Source organism: Thamnophis sirtalis, unplaced genomic scaffold (genome assembly GCF_051295495.1).
Source record: "Thamnophis sirtalis isolate CommonGarterSnake01/CBP01778 unplaced genomic scaffold, rThaSir2_p1.2 scaffold_9, whole genome shotgun sequence".
NCBI lineage: Eukaryota > Metazoa > Chordata > Lepidosauria > Squamata > Natricidae > Thamnophis > Thamnophis sirtalis.
In genome coordinates, this window is record NW_028261389.1 from 41,833,369 (window position 1) to 41,857,233 (window position 23,865).

Sequence of the window (23,865 nt, forward strand, 5' to 3'; positions counted from 1 at the left end):
CAGTGGTTGAAAAACACTGTACTAAGATATATATATATATTCCTTCGGCTCGTCACAAGAGACCATCCAGACAGAAACCCAATATTTTTTACTGTCTGGATTGTCTGGGTTTCTGTCTGGATGGTCTCTTGTGACGAGCCGAAGGACAGAGAATGGAAGTGTGATCTTCCTCCCATATTTGGGCATACCAGGGGTTGTGACTTTAAATATATACCTTTCACCCTGGCCTGGCTGATAAGGAGTCGAGCTCTGTAGCTCAATGGTTAACACATCTGCCTAAGAGGCAATAGAGCACAGATTCGATTCCCAGCAAGGGTATGGCTAGCTGATGAGAGCTAAATAGCTTGAAATAGATCTATACTAGTCTCCCTTTATTTATTTATCAGCACAAATATAACATATAGATAGATAGATAGATAGATAGATAGATAGATAGATAGATAGATAGATAGATAGATAGATAGATAGATAGATAGATAGATAGATAGATAGATTTTAACATTGTCAAACACTTTCAGAGAAAATTAAAAAGTGGATATACCTGTACATAAGTGTCAGAATCATTTTTGTAGTAAATTGTATAAAACTGAATGACACCATTAGGTTTTTGAGGAGGATTCCAGAATACTCTTACTGATGATGAAGTGAGATTTTTATACCACAAGTTTTTAGGTGGGTCACCTGGAGCTGAAAAATGTAAACATTTACCAACTGTACAAAAAAAGGCTATTTTGTTTCTGCTCTACAAATGTTTCAGGAAGGGATTTTATGACGAAAATCCTTTCTTTCTAGTGATCCTTAATGGAACTTAGCCTTAGCCTTTGGAAATACAAAAGGCTGCTATTATAACGATATACATCCTGATACTCTTTGTTTTCTATTCTGTTTTATGATATGGAAAGGAACACAATAATGTATCATTAGTGAACAGACCAAGCCAGCATTATTGAGTTAGGAGTATACAATTCATGTTGAAAATTAATTCTGGTAAAAATTAATGAAAATAAACCATTTCAATAATTTATTGTCCATTTACAAAGACATATATTACTATATAATAAATAATTGCAGAGTTACACTGGACAAAGCACAAATTGACATGAGCCACTTACAAGGCATTCAGACTGACTTTGAACTGAAGTAGCCAAATACCAGAATGAAGTGCATTGTTCCAAAGCTTCAGAGGACAATGAATGAAACCGAAATGTGTCCCATGAGTTAAAAAGGAAAATGTGGAAGTAGGAAGGTCATAGCTGTCATTTTGGAGTTTTGCATTTCATTACACTACTCTTGGGGTCAGCAGTGCTTAACTTTTCTGTAGTTTCAAAAGCAGCCTGACTACCATCAATAATGCTGTACGTCAGTCCTGTGTATCCACATTCATTTTAAGCTTGTTAAGTAGCAGCTTTTCAAAACAACCCTAAATATGGACGAAATAAGAGCAGCAAATGGTGCATACACATACCCTGTCAATTGCAATATTTAAAAAATATAAAAATATTGTTCATTCAGTATGCAGAAATTTATCTACCTTTTATGAAAGAGTAAGTTTCAAAATTCATATGAAAAAAGTAATATATTAAACCAATTATCTTTTGACCTGAGTGGTATGAAGGTCATTTTTTTGAAGGAATATGCTTTATTGAAAATTACAGCCACAAGACTCTGCATGGTTCCCAATCCCTTTTCTTGTAACCTCTAGAGCAATGATGGTGACCCTTTTCGGCACTGAGTGCCCAAAAACCAGAACACGTGAAGGTGTGGGTGTGCACACGCTGGAGCACTGAAAACCTGAACACCAGCTGGCCAGAGCACATCCGCATGCTGGAAACCAGAAGAGCAGCTGGCAATGGCATGCGTGCCCACATAGAGGGATCTGCATGCCACCTCTGGCACGCGTGCCACAGTTTCACCATTATGATCCTAGAGCTTCTCTGATCATGTGACTAATAAGTGGCAACGCATAGTTTCCTATTATTTTGAATTAGGAAGCACAAAAACTGTACTGTTTAGTGTAAAGTATGTATAATTGAGAAAGGAAATCACCAATTCTTCATCAAACATAGGAAAATAGTTATGAATTTGGCCAGAATTATCCTGTTTATCACTGGAGATCCATATGTAGCAGAATTTATGTCCATGAGTAGAATCAGGACTATTAAAAATATTTAAGAGAGCAGCTCAACATCTAAAAAGGATAAGGAACATTATCTTGCAGCAATGAGCTTCATACCATTACGCTAGGGAAGAAACCAAGGACAGTAATACTCTATTCTTTCTATTAAAAACAATCAGAAGGAAAAAGCCTTAGAGCAGAAATAAAGAAGGGCCAAAGCAGAGGGTTCCTCATTTGTTACTAATGCTCATAGTAGTCCAAGGATAAAGGACACATAATGTTTCATTTCCACATCTCTGATTACCAAAAGGTAACCCATCCTATTTTATACATAATATATTTATACATACATACATATATAATATTATAATATAACAAATACTTATCCTACTTTTAAATCACTACTAAGAACCTTGTCAATAGTATATCATATTATTTATTCTATTAATCATACACATTTACCTCCTTCAGAGGTTCTGAAACTTGTTGTGTCACTTTTTATATTTCCATCACCAAATCTGGTACTTGCTGTTACATAAACACTGTATTTCTTGTTATATTCTAAATCTGTTAATTCTAATGATAGTTCAGATGCATTGATATTTCTTGACATAATATCCCTAAGCAAACATATAAAAGAGAATTAAACAGCTAATTAACAAAACAAGAACTAATAGTTCTATATGTTGCTATGTGTGCTAAACTAGAGTTTCAATTTAACACCATTGTGTTTTTCATTCCACCTGCAGTAACAATTTGTAGTTTTTCCAGTACTAAAGGCATTCAAATATATTTGTATCATACTGGGTAAAAAATGTTTTTTGCTCTCCTGTGAAATAGCTTTTTCATCGCAACATCTATTCCAGGGACATCCCCACCACCACAACGAGGCAGTACTTGGAAAGTTAGAAGGTATGGTGATCATGCATGAAAATAGCAGAACATTTAATTCTAAGATTGGAACTCTTCTTAGAAAGCAACATGAAGGACTGGTAAAGATTCTTATGTTACACTACTAGTTCAAAAGCTCAACAATGCATAGCTATTTAGTATTTACAACATCCTGCTATATGAATGAAGGACCAGAATATGGACATGAACTAATTGCAGATACCAATGCTACAATTTGTTCAGTTATTTTCCACCCTTACATTATTGAGTGGAAGTGAATTGGCCAATTGCTACTAGTGTAAGACAGGATCCACTCCATTCAATGACAATCAATAACAGTAGGAGGGAGTCTCCTAGAGAACCACTAAAAGTTCTATTTGGTATAACAACATCTCGGTTTTGAAATGATGATTTCAGAATGTTTGAAGAATCTAGCAAGCATTAATTTCTAAAAACATTAGTTGTCTACATTTAAGCTCAGTGAAGAATAAATTGTTTCTAATTATTCACTAATATGCATGTTTGGGGAATAAAACATGAATTACAGGGTTAAGGAAAAACATTTTTTCAATATTTAGAAAAATCTTACCAAATATAAACTGTATAATAAAGGATAATTCCATTTGGCTCAAGTGGTGGTTGCCATGACAATACCACAATGGCATCAGATAACTGTTTTACTGTGAGCAATCTTGGAGGGGAACTAGGAGCTGCAAAGTAAATATACAATATATTTCTGATGAATTATTGCTACAGCAAATTTGAGTATTTAGAATATCACTAGATACAGTTATTATATTTGAAGCTGTTTGTTTTAAAATGGCACTTAAGAAAGAATAATTTTACATGGTAGTGCAAACCATCTGTTTATTTGATTCTGAGAAGAAATAGTATTTTATGAGAAAATAGAGCAACAGGAATATCATAGTAATTCACCTTCAGTCCAAGGTTATTTTAATTTGTTTCCTAGTAATAAAATATGAATTTAATTGATACAAATCAATATAAATAAATTCCCCTAGAAAAGAGAAACCAATTAACATTACAATAGAAGATGGTAAAAAATGCACCATTTTAATTTATATATTCCAGTCTTTGTGTGTGTGTGTGTGTGTGTGTGTGTGTGTGTGTGTGTGTTTTCACAGCTTGAAGAATCAATCACAAGATGAAGGCTTCTCCTTTGAACATTATAGACCACTGATGGCGAACCTTTTTCTTATGGCGTGCCAAAATTGTGTGTTCACTATCGCATTCAATCCTCCCTGCCCACCTGCACATTCACATGTGCCCCCCATGGATGTGCACACAACCTCCCAGGCTCTGGAGGCTTTCCTGAAGCCTGGGGAGGGTGAAAATGGCCTCCCCTGGCCCCCCGGAGGCGCTCCAGAAGCTGGAAATGGATCGTTTTTGAACTTCAGGTTGGCTCATTTGGGCCGTTTATTCACCCTCCCCGGCCTAGGGAGGCTTTCCTGAAGCCTAGGGAAGGTGAAAAACAGTCCCAATGAGCCAACCAGAAGTTCAAGAATGATCCATTTCCAGCTTGTTTTTCAGCCTCCAAAGGCTTTCTTGAAGCCTGAGGAGGAAGAAAACCGCCTCCCCAGCCCTCCAGAAGGCCAAAAATTAGCTGGCAAGTGTGCGCATGCACGCTGGAGTTGACAACTAGCATACCAGCAAATATGACTCCGTGTCCCACCTATGGCACATGTGTAAGGTGACCAGACGTCCCGCTTTTGGCGGGACACACCCGCCTTCCAACGCATTTTCCCGCGTCCCGCCCGCCTTTTTAAAAAGCACGCTTTTTTTGGCGCTCGCAGCTCCCGCCCATCAGCTGCTAGCTTGCTGGGCTGGCTCATTGTTCTGTTCTCTATCCTACCTCCTACCTACAAATTTAAGCCAGCCCAGCCTGCCGCTCACAGATTGGATTGGCCTGGACTCCAGCCAATCAGTGAGCTGGCTGGGATGGAAAACCGCGGCATGCTTAAAGTTTTCCATCCCAGCCAGCTCACTGATTGGCTGGAGTCCGCTTAGCATGCCGCATGAGTCCCCCGCCCATCCGTTGCCGCTCGCATGGGCGGGGTAGCGTAGCGAGTGAGCGGGGAGCGAGCTCGCCTTTCCAGCTCCACTTCCGGACAAGCTGTGGAAAAACCTCTGCGAAAAGTGCCACCTGGGGCCGCCGCTTCTTCTCCGAACTCAGAGTAAGTGACGGGCGGGGCGAGTGAGGGGGGGGGGTGGCGGGATCGCCACCCGCTGCACTGCAGTTGACTCACCCCGGGCCGGGCGGGCTGGGAGGCTCTGGGCGTCCGGGCGGGAAGAGCACAGAGAAAGGCAGAGCGGCGCTCGACGCGACTCTGCTATTTCTGCTGGAGGAGTCCCTAGATAGGGAAGGCGGGTGGCGAGGCAGAGGAAGGGAGCGCAAATGGCGGATCCCGGGCTCATATGCAGAGGGAGCTCTCCAGGCACAGGAGCGCTGGAAAAGTGCCCCGCTCATGCACCCACCGGGACGGAGCACGCTCGCTCCAGCCCTGCCTGCCGGCAGGACTTTGAAGTGTTGGCTTGCCGCTTGCCTTCCACTTCGGCCCGCGCGGAAGGCAATCCAGCCCTTTCAAAGTCATGCCGGCAGTTTAGAACTCGCCCGCCATTCAGCGAAACATCTTTCGCTGAATGGCAGCCGAGGGGCACACTAAAGTGCCAGCATGAGTTTGAAGGGCTGGCTTGCCTTCCATGTCAGCCCGCGTGGAAGGAAAGCCGCACTTCAAAGTCATGCCGGCAGTGGGAAGCCTTTGCTGGCCCGATACCAGCTCTGAAGTTGCTTTCCTTTCTACTAAAGCCCCTGCTCAGCAAAGCAAGTCCGGGGAAGTCCTTTGAGCTGGCTAGAAAAGGTCTGCCACGAACTGGGAAGCTGACGCACCCCCCTCCTCTCTGCCCCCCCTCTGCAACCCCGGATACCCTCTGCCGCCGTGCCTGAAGCATGGGAGCGCTCACCAGCCGGCAGAACGCCGGAGTGGAAGAGGTGGATGTCCCGTCCAATTTCCTCTACAGATACCCCCCAAAATCTGGTAAGACGGAGCAAGCAGGGGGGGGAATATGCGAGAGGTTTGCGGGGAGTCCCGCCTGGCAGGGTTTTGCGCGCGCTCCGTACTCTGAGTTGAGGGAATGGCGAGCAGCGGCTGCAACCCCAGAGTTCGGCTAGGCGAGAACTTTAAGGCGAGCGGCGGGACGAACCCTTGCTGTCAATCTCCCCCTCCCCTTGTGCCTTTTCGCAGCCGTCCCATCGTTCTCCCGCCAGTGGGGCTGCTCCTGTGATCCCCCCCCCCCGTGGCTGCGAAGGAGTTTCCCGAGAGTTTTAGAGGGTCAGGAGTACGACCCTCATTGCAACGTCGCCATTTGCAAGCTCCGGCTGCTTGGGAGGGTGGTTATTCATGTATTTTTTTCTTCTTGCTTCCGCTTTCTTGCCGGCTTGCAAGGATTGTGGTGGCGGCTTGGATGGAAATAGTGACATTCGTGGCATCGCGCTTGGGGTTAAAAACTGCTTTTCGTTCGCGGCAGCAACTGCTCTTTGAGAATTCTTGCTTGAAAAAACAGGACTCCCTCACGCGGTCCTGAATTGAGGTCCATCTCCCTCCACCCCTAATTAAAAAGCCCCTGGTAAATTCTTGCCTGTCCTGTGCCACTTGGCATGCCTGCCTGTTTAGTTGTTATTGCGCTGATTGAATTCTAAAATACACCATCAATCTACCCCATCCAGAGGTGGCGGCAAGAGCAGCGCGTTGTTGTTGTTGGGGCCAGCCTGCTCGTCCATGGCTCGAGCCGTCATCGCGGGCGTTAGGGACCTTCCGTTCTTCCTCCGCACCTCGCCCGAGCAGTCCTTACAGTCGCTGCCCGGCTCCAGCCATGGACGAGCAGGCTGGCCCCAACAACAACAACGCACTGCTCTTGCCGCCACCTCCGGGTGGGAAGCAATCATGCCTGTGCGGCCCCTGTGCTGCGGTGGGAAGCGAGTCTGCAAGGCTTGGTTGCTTCCCACCCGGAGGTGGCGGCAAGAGCAGCGCGTTGTTGTTGTTGGGGCCAGCCTGCTCGTCCATGGCTGGAGCCGTCATCGCGGGCGTTAGGGACCTTCCGTTCTTCCTCCGCACCTCGCCCGAGCAGTCCTTACAGTTGCTGCCCGGCTCCAGCCATGGACGAGCAGGCTGGCCCCAACAACAACAACGCACTGCTCTTGCCGCCACCTCCGGGTGGGAAGCAATCACGCCTGTGCGGCCCCTGTGCTGCGGTGGGAAGCGAGTCTGCAAGGCTTGGTTGCTTCCCACCCGGAGGTGGCGGCAAGAGCAGCGCGTTGTTGTTGTTGGGGCCAGCCTGCTCGTCCATGGCTGGAGCCGTCATCGCGGGCGTTAGGGACCTTCCGTTCTTCCTCCGCACCTCGCCCGAGCAGTCCTTACAGTTGCTGCCCGGCTCCAGCCATGGACAAGCAGGCTGGCCCCAGCAACAACAACGCACTGCTCTTGCCGCCACCTCCGGGTGGGAAGCAATCACGCCTGTGCGGCCCCTGTGCTGCGGTGGGAAGCGAGTCTGCAAGGCTTGGTTGCTTCCCACCCGGAGGTGGCGGCAAGAGCAGCGCGTTGTTGTTGTTGGGGCCAGCCTGCTCGTCCATGGCTCGAGCCGTCATCGCGGGCGTTAGGGACCTTCCGTTCTTCCTCCGCACCTCGCCCGAGCAGTCCTTACAGTCGCTGCCCGGCTCCAGCCATGGACCAACAACAACGCACTGCTCTTGCCGCCACCTCCGGGTGGGAAGCAATCACGCCTGTGTGGCCCCTGTGCTGCGGTGGGAAGCGAGTCTGCAAGGCTTGGTTGCTTCCCGCCACCGCCTCTTCCCTCGTCCGTCTCGATTGCTGGAAGCAGTAACAAACGGCGCGTCTGCTCCGCTGTCAGCGCCTTGACAGCCACCCCAGCCGGCGGCTACCAGGCCTCGCTGGAGTCAATTGCAAAACCGCGTTCAGCGCTTTGAGGACCTGAGGCATCTTGGGAAATGCAGTTCCCTATCGGAAAGAATGGAGTAGCTGCGAATTTGTAACAACAGAAGATAATAACTTGGTGCTTCGCAGGTTACGAAAATCTCAAGTTTGATTTGCACACTGTTTTTTAAAAGTTAGATAAAGAAATTATGCTGTGAAAGCGACTAGAAAGCCTCCCCTCCCCTTCCTGTGTGCGAGAAAGGGAAGGAGAGGAAGGAAGGAGGGAGGGAGGGGGGAAGGAAAAAGAAGAAGGGAGGGGGGAGAAGATGGAAGGAGAAAAGATGGATGGAAGGAGAAAGAATGGGAGGAGAAGGAGGAAGATTGAAGAAAAAAAGAAGAAAAAGAAGAAGGGAGGGAGAAAAGTGGGAAGGAGGTAGGAAGAAAAGGGGAAGAGAGGGAAAGAGCAGAAAGACAAAGAGGATGAAGTTGATAGGCAAGAGGAAAGAGGAAGGAAGGAAAAAAGAAAAAGGGAGGGAGAGAGGAAAGAAGAAAAGATGGAACTAGAAAGGAAAGAAGGGAGGGAGGAAAGGGGAAGACAGGGAAAGAGCAGAAAGACCGAGAAGGTGAAGGTAGATAGGCAGAAGGAAAATAGGAAAGGAGGGAAGGAGGAAGGAACAGAAGCGAAGAGGAAGAGAGAAATGGAAAGAGCAAAAAGACAGAGAAGGTAGATAGGCAAAAGAAATGAAGCTGAAAGAATGGAAGGAGGAAGGAAGAGAAAAGGAGGAAGGGAGTGAGTGAGGAAAGAAGAGAGGATGGAAGGAGAAAGGAAGGGAGGGAAAGAGCAGAAGACGGATAAGGTGAAGGTAGATAAGCAAGAGGAATGAAGGAAGAAGTGAGGAGTCTCGGGGAGGGGGAAAGAAAACATTTAGTGACCAAAGTTACAATGGCATTGAAAAAAGTGACTGATGACCATTTTTCACACTTAGCGACCGTTGCAGCATCCTCATGGTCACGTGATCAAAATTTTGTTTGGCAACAGATTCATATTTATGCTGGTTTCAGTGTCCTGGGGTGACCTTTTGACAAAAAAAATTTTTTTTAATCAAGCCCCCCCCCCCCGGTCAAAGGCGTCCCTCTTTTCCAATCTGAAAATCTGGTCAGCTTACACATGTGCCATAGGTTTGCCATCATAGGTATAGGATCTAATGCTTCAGCAGGGGGTTGTACCAGAAGACCTCCAAGGTCCTTTCAAAGTCTCTTATTTTGTTATTCAATATTTCTGCTGTACCTTTCTTACCTCCTTTGAGTTCCTGAAAGAGAATTCTATGTAGGTTGATGCCCACAGAGAGCCCAAGACTATAAATTCCCACAATCAAGTCTAATCTGAGAACCTGAATTGCTCCAAAACCAATGAGCTGTATTAAAAAAATAAGGAGAATCTAACTCATTGTCAGAAATGTTTATTTACTTATTGCAATCTTGTATGCACCATTTTATTTTTATGTGTCCTGTTATGATACAATACATATTCATTATATGACATATACTAGTGTTAATAATAAGTCACCGTGCACTTCTATAAAATACCTGCTGGGGCTTTAATTCCAGATTTTAAAAAATGCCCCTGATTAGATACAATTAACCAAAGTTATAAACTCTGGAATATTTTAATTTTATTAGTACTTTAATTACTAGCATAGATAAAAATGTTATCAGGATTCATATTATTGGATATTCATTATGTATACCATTATAAATAATAAATATAGCCATTTGCATCAGATGATCAGATGTTTTAGTATTTTCTTGATAAATATAGGCATTTTATCATACCATTCAAGCTTATTTTAAATGACATAAATTATCATCATATCCCTAAAGCAGGTCATCACTTTAGTTATGTGTGAAATGAAAACAAGTGCTCAGCTATGAAGGAATTTGTAAAATATTTTGACTAACAGTCAGAACAGTATGTACTTCCAAGAAATTACATTCTAAACCTTTTTTTTGCTTGCATTTCATTGCTTCTTACATTTTTACTGCAAGTAGATCTCGTTATTTACAAGGGTTTATACCTTTTGAAAAGTCTGTTTATAATCAAATAAATGTAAGCACTTTGTTCCCTATCTACTGAACCGTTGTATTTCAATTTTCTATTATTTTGAAGCAGAAAAAAACCCTATTCTATTAGTCTCACCATGCTCCAAAGAAACATTAAGTGAAGCTCCCATGTTCAAAAGGTTTTCCACCCCTAATACTAACACCATTTTGAGCTTCCTTTAGCTTGCAGATGGGAATTTGTAGCTAATATTCTTCTATCACTCCAACTTAACCAACTGATATGAAAAGAACACAATAATCAGCAAGGTCAACCTTACCATCTTCATCAGTTATTATATCCAATGGTGCACTCCGAGGTCCTTGACCTTTTACAGTGCTTGAAGATACTTCAGCCAGATATTTTGTATATTTCTTTAAGCCTAAATAAAGAATATACATGTTATGTGTATATAGTGACACTTATATGCATTTTGTGTTTATGCTATTTTGATAATTTCATATTAATCAATATAGAGAAAAGACTTGAATTATAAAAACACAACATAAAGACTTTAATTTACAGACATGGAAATCATATTATTGACACAAATGCTAAGCTTATCTAAATGGTAGGTGTTAGTAATGTTTTAGAATAATTTAATATTTAAAATATGAATATTTTAATATTTGGGCACTAATGTTTATATCGTTATCCCCCAAGTTAATTTTATATTTATATAAATATATACATAGAGATATATGAAAGTTCTATAATATTTTAAATTTTAAATTAAATTAAATTAAATTAAGTGTTTTACAGAATAAATTGACTACAAAACATGAAAACATATTTATAACATTGTCCTGACTTTGTTCTTTCACTTTTCAGAGATAACTTTTTTAAGGTAAAACAAAATAAATATCTTTGTGGCACAACAGTGGCCGGCTGAGCTGTTGGTGGAATCTGACTGCGATGAACACTATGGGACTGCCCTGGAGGGTGAGGAAGACTCTGGGGGGGTGTTCGGAGTCAGAACTAGAGAGGCCTGTTGGCCACCAGATGGCCTCTGAGTAAGGGAGCAGTGAGGAAGAACAGAGGGAGGCTGTCCCTGACATATGTATGCATAGGGCTGAAAGGAGGAGGGAGCAGCTTTGGAAAAAGGGTCACAGAAGGAAATAGGAGCAGGTGGATACTGATTGGCCTCTCCTGGAGAGCTTGTAAGTGGGGCGACAGGAGGGGAATTTTGCAGAATTTCATGAGTTCAAGCCTTGTTTTCATAGAGATAATTTTCTGGGCTCCTAGCCAAGGGGTTGCTTATCTCCCTCCTTAGTTGTGGCAGACAGCCAGGTCTGTGACAGTATAGGTTAGAGGTTTGGGACAGAACAATATTCTGCAAAGCAAAGGACAGTTAAAGCATTTGACATACAGTATATATTTTATATATCAAATATATTAATATATGAAATAAATAACTTTCATTTATACTACCAATGGTATTTTTTAAGCTACTGATATGACTAACTCTCTTAAGTGTCCAAAAATATCAGAAATTGACATGAAATTCAGATTTCATGTCATAATTTGGAGTTTTCTATTTAATATAGTAATGAAATTTGGCACATAAAATATAGCAGTGATCGTATCAGTGCACATTTGCTTAATTTCTTAATTCTACTTAAAAACAGAAGAAATATAATTACATATAATTACTTTAAAAACAGAAGAAATATAATTACATATAATTACTATAAGAGCCAAGGTGGCGCAGTGGTTAAAAGCAGCACTGCAGGCTACTGCTAGATCAGCAGGTCAGCGGTTCAAATCTCACCGGCTCAGGGTTGACTCAGCCTTCCATCCTTCCGAGGTGGGTAAAATGAGGACCCAGATTGTTGGGGGCAATATGCTGACTCTCTGTAAACCGCTTAGAGAGGCCTGAAAGGCCTATGAAGCGGTATATAAGTCTACTGCTATTGCTATTGCTATTGCTACTTTGAATTATTCACTTATATGTGTTTAATGTAAGGTATATGATTGTGTTTGTTAATTTGATATTGAAAAATACATACATAGATTTGATACAGACTCATCATAACACAGCTAGATTACTGCCATGTAAAATAATAAGGCAAAATATTACCTGTAATAATTAGTGACAGATGTGTTGTGTTGATTACTCTTACTTCACTTCCATTCATCTCTCTGAGATATATGGTGTATGTCTTTATAATGCCATTGGGGACAGATGGAGGAAAGTATGATAACTCTATTACTGAAGAAGACATGTTCCTGTAAGTTATATTTTGGGGTGGAAAGTCAGGTACTGAAATGAAATAATTCAGAGAAAAATATTATATCCAAATTTTAAATGATAGTGTTCTACAGGTGTGTGACATACAAAAAAATTAAAAGATATGATGATAACTGAAACTCAAATGCTATTTTGAGCTTTCATCAAATGCTATTACATTACAGAAGACAATTAAATACAAAGCAACAATACATATTACCAATATAGTCTGAAGTCTCTGATCCAATAATGAATTAGCAAGCAATGAACTATCAAAGATTTATTTTGCCTTTAGTAAATAAAAACAGAGGTACAATTTTCCTCAGTTCTGACATAGATATTTTCTTTAATTTCAAATTCAGTTAAACTACTTCTATAAAATCCTGATTTCTTTGTTATTGCTTTTAAAATAGTGACAAAAAAGAAAAAAAGCACAAACAATTATCAGAAAAATACATACTTTGTCAAAAGAAAGAAAAAAACACAGAGAAAGTGCTTTTCAACAAAAAGTGATAAAAATACAAAAAAGGAAAACAAAATACTAGTACAATAATCCCAACCCTATCCTAGTTACCTATCCATCTCCCCACAGGTAATTTATGGGAAACTACATATTTATTTTAATGTACAATCAGGATTTTTTTATTTAGAAATTTCATTTCGCTATTCTCTAACTTGCCTTGTTATTCATTTGGGCCCTTGGTTTCATTATTTCAAATATAAAACTAAACATGATAAAATAGGATTATATGTATGTTATAATTGGAAAACTTGTTAATAATACCAAATCGTAAAACAACTAAGAACAAAAAATAGCATGTATTGAACTTTTTTGATATTTTGATATTCTGATATTTGATACATGTTTGATGCATCACAACATCCATTGAAAGAGACTCACCTCTCATCATTAAGCAAGATACTTTTCTATGATCATCAGATATTTTGAGAAATGCTTCATGGTATCATTTGTCTCATTCAAATATAGATATGTGTAATTTGTAACCTAATTATATTAGTAATTTGTAACCTAATTATATTATCTAGGGCACACAGCTCATCTCTGTTTCTTGGCCAAGGGAGCCAGCATTGCTGAAGACATTTTCCATGGTCATGTGACCAGCATGACTATACTCCAAAGGTGCAGGAAATCTTCCCACTAAAGTGGTACCTATTAATCTACTTGCATTTGCATTCTTTTGAATATCCTTTTCAATACATTTAAAATTGAATCCATAGAGACAAAAGAATATTCTAGTATTTCCACTTACCAGCTTCAGCTGTTCTTACAGATAATGGGTCAGATGACTGATTCCCATGACCAAAGCGAGTGAATGCTCTTACAGAAATGTTATACAAAGTGTATGGTTTCAACTCATTTAAAGTAAGATGTGTTGTTGTAGCATTTTTAGTTATTAAAATACTGCCATTATTAGACATGATTTCATAATGAGTTATGATCCCATTAGGTATTTCAGGTGGTAACCACCGTAATTTGACTTCTGAGGCAGTCACGTCTAATGCCTCAACATTCTGAGGTGGTGAACTGGGTTCTTTCATTCAGAAAACAGAAAAAAAAGTGATTGAGTATTAGGGTGCATTCATTCATAACTATTTTAAAATACAGAATTTATTGATTACAGTAAAATGGTGTTCTTTATATTTTTATAATACATAGACCAAGATTAGGTAACCTTTTTATAAACTAAAGGCATATTAGTTGCCAGATGAGTCCTTTGGGAACAAATTTGCCAGTGTATATTTGAGCAATTGCAAAACAATTTTTGGACGTGCAAATGTACCATCTTTAAACAACCTCTCCTCTAGACATGTGGAAGTATGTCCAATCTCAGCATATGCACATACATATTTTCCCCGAACACACTAATATACATATACACTTACATTCACACCTATATGCTCCCATACAGTATATGTTCTTTAAACACATCACATTCTTTCCTACTTGTCTCAGGCAAAACACTCTAGTTTTTACCATTACTGGTAGCAAAATGCAAACATTTTGAACTGTCTTGATAAGTGGAAATTGCAAGCCATAATTTAGAATTGTTAAAAGTAGCAGAAACTCGGTGATTCTCATCTTCATGGTCAATTTCCTTTATTTACTTCATCATCACAAAGTCCTTCATATCACCGCTCATGCTGATACCTCTTCTAATACCATACTTACCTTCAGTGGTAACTGTCTACCCATTCTTGCACAGATAAAAATGTGCTATTTATTTGGTTACCCTGCAGCTACATTTATGAATTAAAGTTAAAAATTAAAATTTCCCAAGTTAATGGCAGCAACCAACTCATCCAGCCTGAAGCTAGTTGATATATTTTAATATGGGAACAGTATTAAAAATAGTATTAATAGTATTAGTGCTGTCTCTTATCTTAGTGGGTTTCTAGAGCTTTCTAAAGAACTTCAAGAAATAGAAATCGCTTACAATGTAGTTTGCAAAACACCTTTTCAAAATTGTCATATTAAGCCTCAATTAGTCATACTAAACATCAGGAGAGATTGGAATATGCCCAGAAAAAAAATCTATCTCCCTCCTTCCATCCACCCATCCCTCTCTCTCTCTCTCTTCCCCCCCCCCTCTCTCTCTCTCTCACACACACACACAGACATTCACACAGAAACGGCTTACATGGTTTTTATTATTTGTGCAAATGTATTGCTTAATGGGCATTGTAGATAAATCAATCATAACTGATCAAACTGAAATTATAAAATCAATATGAAAACAACGTACTTACCATCTTCAAGTGTTCTTATAAAAATATCATTGTCTCCAGAAAGTGCACTTTCTCCAACAGTTGTGGAAGCTGTTACCCTCATTTTATAATCTGTGTACTTTTTTAGGTCTAAAACAAAGATGAACAAAATCTGTAAATGAAATTTACTGTGCATTCATTTGGGCATTTTTACAGATATCTTGTTTACTCTCATAGATTTTGAGAAGTTGCTTTCAATTCTAGCACATTGCAAATATTAGGACTTACTTTAGAAAAATTATTAATTGTTATATAAAGATGCTATACAGACAAACATTTAGCATGTGATCTTGATTGATAAAACTGCCTTTAAAATGTTTTCTTAATATTACATTTTAGGTTTAATTTTTAATAGTTCAAAATTTTTAAAAATGGCTATTTCAGTATTTTGACATTTTCCTTTTTTATTTCTTATCTCTCATATGTACACATTAAGCTTTGTAATGAGTTAATTAAAATGGATTAAACTTATTTTAAACTTACATTGTTGTTCTAATTAAGCTGTTATATGTTTATTTATAACATATTTATTTCACCTGCAATTAAGCTGTACTTTGTTTATATTGATGTTAGGAACTTTGCACTATTTAATATAGCAATCTAGTGATATTCATGATGTTCAGTGGCAGGAATCAAACATAAAAATTGTTATAAGCTTACAATACTGAGAAATTTTTAATTATCAAGGATCTTTACCTAGATTTGTTTTGTCAATATAACAATCTGACTAGTCCAAATATATGGGAAGCTGAAATACATAATTATTTTCTGGTTGGTAATATTACATTGAAATATTTACAATATTCTACACTTCAAATTTTGGACTTCTCAACAAATTTTTTAAAAGTTGGTTATTGTCTTTATGTTGAATGTGTAATATATTTATTACATTTATATAGCTACCCATCTTATATGTGACTCTAACATAATAAAAAACCCAAATAATAACAAGATGTAATAAATAAAATATATTTTAAAACCCAAAAGTATAAAAAAGCTTAAGTGACTGAAAAATGTCTGGTCCAGGACAGGACCAATTGTTGCCCAACAAAGATTTGAGCAAACGCCCTCCTGGCCATGGCTACCAACCTGCTCTTTGAACAAAAGCCATGAGGATCCACAAATTGCACTCTGGTTTATGTCTGGGGCAGTACAGTTACATCCAGAAACATGTAAAGGTGGAAAAATCACCAAATCCGAGAGCCACTCTTGCTCAGGTTGAACTGAAGCCTGTTCTTCCCCATCCAGGGCCCCATAGCCTTCAAATATCAAGACACAACCTTGACAGCATACATTAGCCAAACTAGGGCCACTCAGCACCTTGATGGTACCTGACTCCGGCGCCACTGAATTGTCACATCCAGCAGTTTCATATAGATATTTAAGAGAATGGAAAGAGTAATGAGCACTGAGAAACCCCATAACCCAGGGAACAGGCCTTGAGCTGTTCTCCTCTCCTGCCATCAATACTGACCGGAACTACTCTTGGAGAAACAAGGAGAAGCATGATATTTCCATAGATAGCTCCTTCTTTGTTGTATATTCTTATTTCATTGAAGTAAGGTTCAGTGATGGGCTATTAAATGATAGTTACATATATCTGAAATTTATATATTTGGCTCCATTTATCTAAATTTGGCCCTGTCAATATTTGACCTACCAGATGCAAAGTGTGGCTTAACAAAAATTGTCAACTCTCAGCCTTTGAAGTGGCACTTCTTTTATTATGCAATCATTGTAATAACGTAGTAGGTACAAAGCATTGTATCATTTTCTTTTTATTCTTTTTCCCTATTCATAATAGCTTGTTATTTTAAAAAAATTTCATACTCTGAATTGCATTGATGCTTTTTTATTTAATTTGTAATGTTAAGAACAATAATAATAATATAATGATAATGGTGAACGTATTCACTATAATTTTATTTCATTAAATTCTTTTTAGTCATCTATTACAATTAAAAAAAAGAATAAATGTCAAAAAATACAAATAGAGAAAAATATATCTGTTGTTAAGGATAAAGTACAATCATGGCACAAGTTGACATAATTAACGTCTACATAATTCTATTTTAAACTTATATTTCTCAACATTCATTCACTAACTCACTCTCACTTCTTCCTTCCTTCTCTCTGTCTTTCTTTCTTTATATATAAAAAATCATCCCACCTGTAATCAGTATGTGTTTTTCTGATGTAGTCAGTTGAAATGCTTTATTTGTATCCACCTCCATTGCATAAATTGTATAATGTGTGATTTTTCCATTAGGATTTAATGGTTTATCCCAAAAGAGCAAAATTGAAGATGAACTAATATTTTTATAATCTATATTTTCCACAGAACTTGGAACTACAAAAAAGAATAATTAATTTAGAAATTTAAATTTAGAAAAATTGAAAAAACAAACACTTGCAACATGATAATATTTCTGTTATAAAATTTTTACCTTGTTCACTTGTCTTAGAAATGAGAATAGCCGGTGGTCCTTCTCCAATGATGGTAAAAGCAGACACAGCAATTGCATATTTAGTGAAAGGCTGGAGTGCATTTACACGATATGACAGCTGCTCAACTGAAAGATTGATGGTATCAAATGTTTTATATTTTTTAAAAACTAAAATCAGTCATACATTTCTAATTTAGGACTAGTTTAGAGGATATCATTTCTACAAAAATGGTATAAGAGTGCAGTTTTTGTGTGTTTATGTTAAATGGTCACTATTAAAATAATTGCAGAATTGATCATCCTGCACAGCAAAGAATAAGAAACAGGAATGCTGTTTCTATGAGTGTTTAATGAAGAATAAATCGTACTGGATTCAATGTATGCTATTCCAAAATAAACTTGCATACTAGATTGACAAAAATAGATTGCTTTCATTTCTGAAGCATGTTTGCATCAGTGCAAAAAAGAAAAGTAATCTTGGCATATTGGAAATGAAAAAACAGTAACTGAAAGTCAAAAATAATAGCTAAGAATCACGGAAATAACTTTTCGGCACTATTTTATTTACAACTGACATTCAAAGTAATGAAAATAGCACCATTATCCTTTTACATTTAATGGCTCCCTTTCACATTTTCAGACATTTTTAAACCTGTCATCCAAACTTTATTTAATGGGTCATAAATATCTGTGTTTAGTCACAAAAATGCCCCTTTGATAATGCTGTGTAAGTGAATATACTGATAGCATCACTGTGTCAAAGGGTCATCGCCACCTGTTGGTTGCCCCATGTTGCTGAGTTGTAACTTTTTGACCTATTTACCTTCAGTGACATTTGGAAGCCTATTAGTCAAAAACTGTTGGGGGGAAAAATTAAAGGTCTGCGTGGGACATGGAGATATGTTAATCTCTTCCAATCACACCTGCTTTGGCAACTGTAATAACTGATTGTCTATGCAGCTTGTGCAATGGGTCTGGCATCTTCTTTCTCTGGGAGAGAGGTCAACTGGGTGACAAGGGGCTACTAAGCTCTGCTTGTGTGGCATTTTCCCATTTGCCGAATGTGACATCAGCAAATGCCCACTAACAATACGACTGAACTCCTTGCTAAAGATACTTTGCGTAATAGCCATATGAACAATGAAGTAGTTATAGAAAACAGCTTTTTCCTACTTACCAGAATTTAAATATAGTCCTGCATCCTCATTTACAGTTAGGAAATTATCAACAGGAATACTAGTATATTTTACTGGAGAAAATTCATGTACTCTTGGGAACATTTCACCTGAACCTTCATATAAACTGGTCACTGTTTTTATTTTATTCGGTGAGGAAGATAACGCATATTCTTCTGTCATATCTGGATCCACAGATTCAGTAAAATGCTAACACAGAAAGAGAAGAAAGAAACAATTTTCCATTTCTTAACCTTAGTGACAGGAATGTAGACAAGGAACAATGCGAAAATATTAAATGTAGGTAAGTACCTTGATTTTTTCTGTCAGAATTGTATCTTCAAGGATCTCCTCTGTTTCCTCATGGAAAACTTTTACTCGGTACTGAGTGATTACTCCATTTGGTTGCTGTGGTTTTTTCCAAGCAATTCTTATAAAGCTTGCTGCTTCCTCTACTACATGCAAATCAAATACAGGTCCTGGAACTGAAATATAATGTATGTAGTAAAATTACAAAACAGCAAACATTAGAAAATGTTTAATCTTAAATTAATACTATCCAAAAAGTAACATTTATTTGAAGTTACATAATTCTGATGGATACTGCAAATGTCTGTAGTCTTGCCAAGAACACAATGGGAATTTGCTATTGCTTCTTCTAGCCTACACTGCTGACATTCTCCAAGCTTAGCTTCCAAGCTTAATCAGGTGTTGCTAATCTACTGATTATTGTTCCCATCACTTTAAAAAAAATCTAGTTAGAACTGATGAACTTCCAATCTGTTGACCTCATTCATTCTCCCATAACAGCCCATTCTGCCCAAGGGATATTGAGTGAAATGCCGCATCTCCCTAAAGCCCTCTCCCTAGTGAGAACTGCTCTTGAGAGCACTCTAGCTGTGCACCTGTAGGTACAATTTTGCAATTGAGATATATCCTCTGGAGGTTGTATAGCAGAGGCTATCTTCATGATTACTTTCCATTTATTGTAAAAGAACTGGAGTTGGGGTAAAGTGCATGGAAAGAACATCCTAGAAAAACATCTTGCTTTTGAAGTGAAAACTGTACACATTAAGTCATCATGTGAAAATTGAACTTATTTCAGTTAAGAGAATCTGTAACATTATCAGCTTTACTAAACAAACTTTTCTTGTAATCACTTACTGCCCTCTAGTGGACATATAGTTGTGCTGTCCTAACAATTGGGACCAAATAAAACTAAGATTGTTTAATTCATCTTTCAACAACAATAATAAAACCTTCAAAATATTGTCAGAGGACCTGCTGAATTTTATGTATTATTTCAATGGCTAATGAATGCCATGAAACTAATGGAAGACTCATTCTTATTTACACCATTATCATTTATTTCATTGTTCCTGGAAGCAAGCAATTGATCCAGTTTTACTCAACATTTAGAGCTGCACACAAATACACACCCACAACTTCCATGGGTTGCATCTGCCAACACTATCTATCCATATTAAAATATGAATATGTGTGTGTGTGTGTGTATGTATGTATATATATATATACATACACACACACACACACATACATATATATGACATATACAGCTTACCTCCTGCAGGTGTGAAAACTGTTATGTTAGACTTTGGGCCCACTCCAGCACTTGTTTCAGCAGCAACAAACACATCATATAATGTAAACGGTATCAGATTATTAAATGTAAATTTGAGATCTTTTGTGTTGTTATCCAAAATACGAACTGAAATAATCATTTAAAACAAAATACCAGACAGTTAAACTCTTCGAAATTATTTTAAAAGAATTTTGTTCCTGGTTATGTTAAAGAAAACTGAAACAAGCAAGTATTATAAACTGATTAGGTATATCAATTTCATGTTAATGAATATTTTTATGAAACTTGGTAAAAAGGTAAAAGACAATAACATTACAGGTGTATCCTATTAGTTGTTTAATCCAAGTTTTGGAAAATGCCTATACTTCCAGGTATTTAATACTCAATTAAATGTTACTACATGCTTAATTATGTCAGTATACATATTATTATGCATATAATTTAATTGACAATACTATGTTGGCTTGCAAGTTAATTATTAAAGATCTGACCATGCACTGACTAGAGTAAGCAAGTGTGAGGTAAATCTGGATTTACCTGAAATTTTGGTATACTGGCACAATAGATCAGATCACTACCCTTTCAGTTAACAGGGCATTGTTGCATATATTAAATCAAATAGATTAAATTTTCAGTTTCTCTGCGTTACTAAAAATGTTAGGTGAGCACATTGATTGATCAAAATAACAATGAGTAGTATATACTTATGACTCATCTGGTGATTATGAGCCAAGGTGGCGCAGTGGTTAAATGCAGCACTGCAGGCTACTGCTAGATCAGCAGGTCAGCGGTTCAAATCTCACCGGCTCAGGGTTGACTCAGCCTTCCATCCTTCCGAGGTGGGTAAAATGAGGACCCAGATTGTTGGGGGCAATATGCTGACTCTCTGTAAACCGCTTAGAGAGGCCTGAAAGGCCTATGAAGCGGTATATAAGTCTACTGCTATTGCTATTGCTATTGGCCTGTTAATCTTCATGGCATGGGATTAGGCTGTTTGAGGGATCGCCTTTCCTCACCTTTTGATATTCCAAAAGGCCCATAAGACCTGGTTATGTGGCTAGGATCCCATGGAACAAGAGATGTTAAATTTTTGAGGGAGCCATTTTTGTTGCCTTAAAGAGGAGTGTCAAACTCAAACCGTCACAGCAGCATCACATGACACACTGGGACTTTTTCCCCCTTCACTAAACCTGGCATGGGCGTGGCCAGTGCGTGACATATCCATCCTGCAGGCCGGGAATTTGATAACCCTGTCTTAAACTATGGGTTAAAAATGGGGAAGGAAGGAAGGAAGGAAGGAAGGAAGGAAGGAAGGAAGGAAGGAAGGAAGGAAGGAAGGAAGGAAGGAAGGAAGGCACCAAGAAAATGCAGACGATAATGGTTGGATGGAGTTAATGAAATCCTGAAAAAAGTCATGTTTAAAGAACAAATGATATGGTGGACATAAAAATGGTTAACAAGGGTAGAAAGATATGAAGAGATAATGTTGTTGGTATAAAGTAAATTTAGGTATTTAGGTATAATTTTCTATCTTTGCTCATTATTTCTTAGTCTGAGTTCTGGATAATGTTAGTTATTCTGAAAGGAAATAGTATGATGGTATATAAATAAATGTTATAACTGTATAGCTCTAATAGTTTTATGAATCAATTAATGACTAAACACAGTAGATTATGAAACATGTGAACACAATAATACAAAATCAAATTAACTGTTTTACCAGTTTGCCCATATAATTCCACTTTGTAAGTAAACTTTCCAGTAACAATGTTTGGTGGCTCCCATGAAATTGAGAAAGATTTTCCTGTAACATTTCCTGTAGCAAGATTCTGAGGAGGATCTTCTGGAACTAAATGGAAAAAAAACACCATACATATTGGGAGTGTTTATTTCATAAAATCTGAATTGTAATTATTTTTAAATTTCATCCTGATAGTAAAACTACCAGCAAATCAATGCAGTGGCCAATCCACATCAAGAGTTATAATACATGTAGAACTCAAATTAAAATGAGCATTCCTAATATGCCAACATATAAAATGGCAGATTTTTCTTTACCTAGTTAAGGAATTGATATAAAGAAAGCAATTTCTGAGGTTTTATGAGTATATAAATACTTTACTGTGGCAGTCAGATGAAAAGGGCAATGGGCTGGATCAATCATTCTTCTTCCATCTGCCCAGAGTGCCCATTCTTGGATTCATTTCATTGTATCTGTCTTTTTCATTTTATTGTAATTTGTTTGTTGTGAGTTGCCTAGACACACTGGGAGTTGGATGGCATACAAATTAATAAATTATTATTTGTCTTGGAGAAAAATTTATTGATGTGGTCACTAAGAGTCAAAAATGACTTGATAGCACATCATGATTTTTTTAAATCAATTGATTATAATCAAATATGTTTAATAATGAGGCAAGCTCCATACAATTTTATTTCATTCTAAATAAAAAGCTTGTGTAAATTTTCCATAATTTGTATGCATGTCCATGTTTCATTGTTAATATTAACATTTTCTCCTCAAATACGTGAACTTTCAGCCTTCAAGCCAAATTGTAGGCACTCTGTTGAAATAAGGCAGACAAAATGACACTATCTTCCTATTTTTAATGGCCAATATATGTTTAAGTATAAAATGTATTATTAGAAGCCTCAAAAAAACCTGAAAGCCAAACTTTAGACATCACTTTCTAAAAATAATCTTGGTTATGTATTTAAACTGCCTTGAATATTTCCTTCAACATTTAACTTTGTTAGTGATATCCCTAACCTATTGCTATTTCTACACAGCTGACAAAATGCTTCAGCTGCTCGAACTGTAATGAAGATTAGGTCAAACATGACATTATTCAAAGGCACTGGTGGTCATAAAAAGGACAAATATTTTGTATTCTACTAGCTGCCAAAATGAGAACAGCTGTTAATGGATAGTAATAAATCTTGCCCATGCAAAATCTGATCTCTGCTTTCTAAAGATTATTTATCATTCTTTAGAAATCTTGCCAAATATAAGGGCATCAACTATATTGTTATAAAAACAGTTATCCTTGGAATGGAGAATTAAGTCCAGCAGTTATATCAAGAAATATTTCTTACCTAAGGAACATTATCAACTAATTTGCAAGTCCCGTGCTATCTTTAGTGAAGTAGCTGGATGGCGAGCACTCACTTATTTAACATATAGTTGCTGTATTTTTATTTGTGATTGGGTTACTAAGCATTTTGATTTGAATAGATGGAAGGTAAAATTGGTTACTTCTTTATAAAAGTATCATGAGTTGTCCTGTATTTATGAAGGACTTCATTATTTCCTTCTTCAGTTAAGGAAACTAAGCCAATATTAAGCTTAAACTGTCATGTGTCATGTGACATCACATGACGTATCACAATGTTTTTTTGGCTTTGTGGAACCAAGGTGGGCTTGGCCTGCGTGTGATGCATCCAGGCCGTTTGTCACCCCTGAACTAGAAGAAAATGTGTGCTTTAGTAGCATTGTAAAGCAAATCTTTCCATCTGATTTAAATAAATTGATCTTTCTGAAAATATGGGCAATATGAACTGAAAAGACA

At 38.1% G+C, this 23,865-nt stretch overlaps 1 protein-coding gene across 1 annotated transcript in view; it reads right to left on the reverse strand.

Annotated features, from left to right (window-relative positions):
- Positions 1-23,865, reverse strand: part of PTPRQ (protein tyrosine phosphatase receptor type Q) — a 113,062-nt gene that overhangs the window by 53,685 nt on the left and 35,512 nt on the right. The window contains exons 25-37 of the mRNA XM_087723397.1: positions 22,017-22,145; positions 20,276-20,422; positions 19,006-19,178; positions 18,696-18,903; positions 17,519-17,644; positions 17,242-17,421; positions 15,054-15,161; positions 13,556-13,837; positions 12,135-12,317; positions 10,335-10,436; positions 3,597-3,717; positions 2,579-2,736; positions 542-687 (exon numbers count right to left, since the gene is read on the reverse strand). Coding sequence (XP_087579523.1) covers positions 542-687; positions 2,579-2,736; positions 3,597-3,717; positions 10,335-10,436; positions 12,135-12,317; positions 13,556-13,837; positions 15,054-15,161; positions 17,242-17,421; positions 17,519-17,644; positions 18,696-18,903; positions 19,006-19,178; positions 20,276-20,422; positions 22,017-22,145 — 2,063 coding nt within the window. The remainder of the gene's footprint in view (positions 1-541; positions 688-2,578; positions 2,737-3,596; positions 3,718-10,334; positions 10,437-12,134; positions 12,318-13,555; positions 13,838-15,053; positions 15,162-17,241; positions 17,422-17,518; positions 17,645-18,695; positions 18,904-19,005; positions 19,179-20,275; positions 20,423-22,016; positions 22,146-23,865) is intronic.